General features: G+C 37.4%; 1 protein-coding gene across 1 annotated transcript in view; it reads left to right on the top strand.

Annotated features, from left to right (window-relative positions):
* LOC102850942 (epithelial chloride channel protein-like) overlaps nt 1–3,435 on the top strand; it is a 112,822-nt gene that overhangs the window by 43,028 nt on the left and 66,359 nt on the right. The window contains exons 11-12 of the mRNA XM_006898233.1: nt 714–984; nt 2,647–2,817. Coding sequence (XP_006898295.1) covers nt 714–984; nt 2,647–2,817 — 442 coding nt within the window. The remainder of the gene's footprint in view (nt 1–713; nt 985–2,646; nt 2,818–3,435) is intronic.

Here is a 3,435-nt window from a genome sequence, read left to right as displayed (position 1 = left end):
CAATCACTTGTTATGCATTAGAGAGTTCGACAATGACTAGGGAGGATAGAAGAAGAATTGATGCCTTTGAGCTGTGGTGCTGAAGAAGAGTATTGAATGTACCACGGAGTGCCAAGAAAATGAACAGGTTCATCCCAGAGAGGGTTAAACCGGGCTGCTCCTTGGAGGCAAGGATTCTGGGGCTTCGTCTGACATAATTTGGCCATGTTGTAAGGAGGGACAAGTCATTGAAGAGGGACATCATGCTTGGGAGGGTGGAGGGACAGTGCAGGAGAGGAAAGCCCTCTATGAGGTGACTGGGTAATCAGGATGGGTGTATCGGAGACTGTGCGATTGGCACAGGACAGGTCAGAGTTTAAGGCTGTTGTACATAGGGTCACTACGAGTCGCAAGTAATTTGATGGCACATAACAACAACAAACAAAATATATATGCATAGAAACTCATTTGCTTTATATACTTTCATTCAAATGACAATGAAATGCAAAAATAGTACTACGGCAATGGTTACATAAAATTATAGATATAATTAATGCCACTGAGTTAATATTCTTTGAAATGGTAAAAATGACAATTTTATTTTATGTATATTTTACCACAATAAAAAAGTCATTAATATTAGTCTTCTACAATTTCTAAATAAGTTGATATTCCAAGCAAAAAGTGAGAAATATTACCAAAGCCCTTAAATAGATCTTTTTTTTTCCTTTCAGACAGGCTTTTGGATTTACCGCCTTAAAAATAAAGATATCAACCATCAACTACTAACGGTGATAGTAACTACTCGAGCAAGTAGTCCTACAAAACTCCCAGTGACCATAACTGCTCACATGAGTGAAAATACAGCACAGTACCCTAGCCCAATGATTGTTTATGCACAAGTCAGCCAAGGGTTTTTGCCTGTTCTGGGATTTGATGTGACAGCCACGATAGAAAATGAAACAGGGCATCAAGTAACATTGGAGCTCTGGGACAATGGTGTAGGTAAGAAGAATTTTCAATTTTCACATACCTTAACTGGAATGTAGAATGTACATAGTATAAATGTAAGAAAACTAGAAATTGTAAAAATTTAAATGGAATCAATGAACATTTTAGGCATTGGTGAGATGAGAAGGTCTGGCAATTGGTCATTTTTAATCTGATAATCACAGCATATACTACAACGAGAATAAAAAGTAAAAGAATAATGGTGTTGTATTCACAATGGAAAAGACAAATTCAAATTCTATCCTCAAGTACAATGCTGTGAGTGTTATGATATAATCTATATACATACAAGGAATAAGACTATTACTCAAATATATGCACCAAAAGCTAAAGCCAAAGAGGAGGAAAGTGAATCTTTTTACCACATTTTGCAACCTCAAATGGGATGTAATGGTAATTAATGATAAATGGTGACTGGTTGCAAAGTTGGAAACGATTAAGAATGAATGGTAATCAGAAAGCATGGACTTGGTAAAAGAAGGTCTTAAATAGAATGATCGAATTTTACATGTTCAATGACTTATTCATTGCAAATGTGTGTTTTTTTAAAAAAATAAAAAATGGCAACTTTACACATGACGTTGCCAGATGGACTGCACAGCAGTCAGACTGGCTTTATCTTTAGAAGGAATCATTAGAGAAGCTCAATATCATCAATCAAAAACAGGCCATGGATCAGATTATCAATTACTCATATACAAGCTCAAATTGAGACTGAAGAAACTTAAAACAAGTCTTTGAGGACCAAAATATGATCTTGTGTCCATCCCCTTTGAATTTAAAAATCCATGTAAGAATAGATTTGAAGCCTTGAACACCAACGATGAGACCAGATGAGTTGAGGGATGACATTGGGATAACATCTATGAAGAGGTCACTACAAAGACAGAGGATAAAGTAAAAACCAAAATGAATCTCAGAAGAGACCTTGAAATGGCACTAGAATGTCAAGAAGCTAATACAAAGGGAACTGATGTTGAAGTTAAAAAACCTGTATAGAAGATTTCAAAGGGCAGCTTGAGAAGACAAAGCAAAGTTATACAACAGAATGTCCATAGACCTAGAATTGGAGAATAAAATGGGAGGAACTTTGCTGGAATTTCTCAAGCTAAAAGAAATGAAAACCAAATTCAAGCCTCAAGTTACAGTACTGAGAGATGCTACAAGCACAATGTTGAATGATCCAGCAAGCATTAAAACATGAAGAGAGAATTTGGTACAGAATCACTGTACCAAAAAGAATTGACTGACATTAAAACATTCAGGAAGTATCATACGATCAAGAGCCAACAGTTATGAAGAAAAAAGTTCAAGCTGCACTGAAGACATTGGCTAAAATAAGGTCCCAGGACCTATGGGATACTAATTGACATGTTTTAAAGTACAGATGCAGCCCCGAACATTCTCACCAGTCTATGAAAAAAAAAAAAAAAAAAGGTCTGAGTACTTACCATGAATTATCCTTTTCCAATATTTTAGAATAAGCAACCAAAATTTCAGGATAAGTACCTTTTGAGTTCAGGTTTTGAACTCAAGAAGTCCTTAAAACTCTGTCCTATATTAACCTTCCAAATTGCTGCAATCACTCATGTTTGCAAACAGTTATGATTCATTATCACTTCTTGGGGAAGCTAATTATTACATTTAATTATTTAGGTGCTGATACTGTCAAGAATGATGGCATCTACTCGAGATACTTCACAGATTATAGTGGAAACGGTAGATACAGTTTAAAAGTACGTGCTCAGTCAAGAAAAAGCGGTGCCTATATAAACTTAAGGCACCATCAGAACAGAGCTAGATATATACCAGGCTATACTGTTAATGGTAAGTGACGTCAAATAGGTATGTGACTTTTGTTTATATAAATTTCATATAATAAGCACGAGAAATCTAATGTTGTTGTTGCTGTTATGTGCCGTCGAGTCACTTGAGACTCATAGTGACTCTATGTAAAACAGCCCTAAACCCTGCTCTATCCTGTGTCAATCGAACTGCCTCTGACACACCCAACCCTATTACCCCAGTTACTGAATCAATCCACCTCATAGAGGGTCTGCCCCTCTTGCACCGTCCCTCCACCTTCCCAAGCATGATGTCCCTCTCCAAGGACCTATCCCTCCTTGAAACATGGCCAATGTCAGGCAAAGCCCCAGAATCGTTGCCTCTAAGGAAGAGCCTGGTTTAACCCTTTCCAGAATGTATCTGTTTATTTTCTTGGTAGTCCAGGGTACATTCAATACTCTTCTCCAGCTCCAGCACCACAGCTCAAAGGCATCAATTCCCCTTCTATCCTTCCTAGTCATTGTCCAACTATCTAATGCAAGTGATTGCAAAGACCATAGCATGTATCAGATGCACCTTAGCCTCCAGAGTGACACCATTGATCTTCAGTACTTTGGCGAGGTCCCTAAGAGCAGACTTTCCCATCACAATACATCTTTT

The sequence above is a fragment of the Elephantulus edwardii genome, unplaced genomic scaffold, assembly GCF_000299155.1.
Source record: "Elephantulus edwardii isolate Elephantulus edwardi_28Jun2011 unplaced genomic scaffold, EleEdw1.0 scaffold00224, whole genome shotgun sequence".
Classification (NCBI taxonomy): domain Eukaryota; kingdom Metazoa; phylum Chordata; class Mammalia; order Macroscelidea; family Macroscelididae; genus Elephantulus; species Elephantulus edwardii.
The sequence above is the reverse complement of the archived record's forward strand: the minus strand, read 5'-3'. Positions and strand labels throughout refer to the sequence as shown.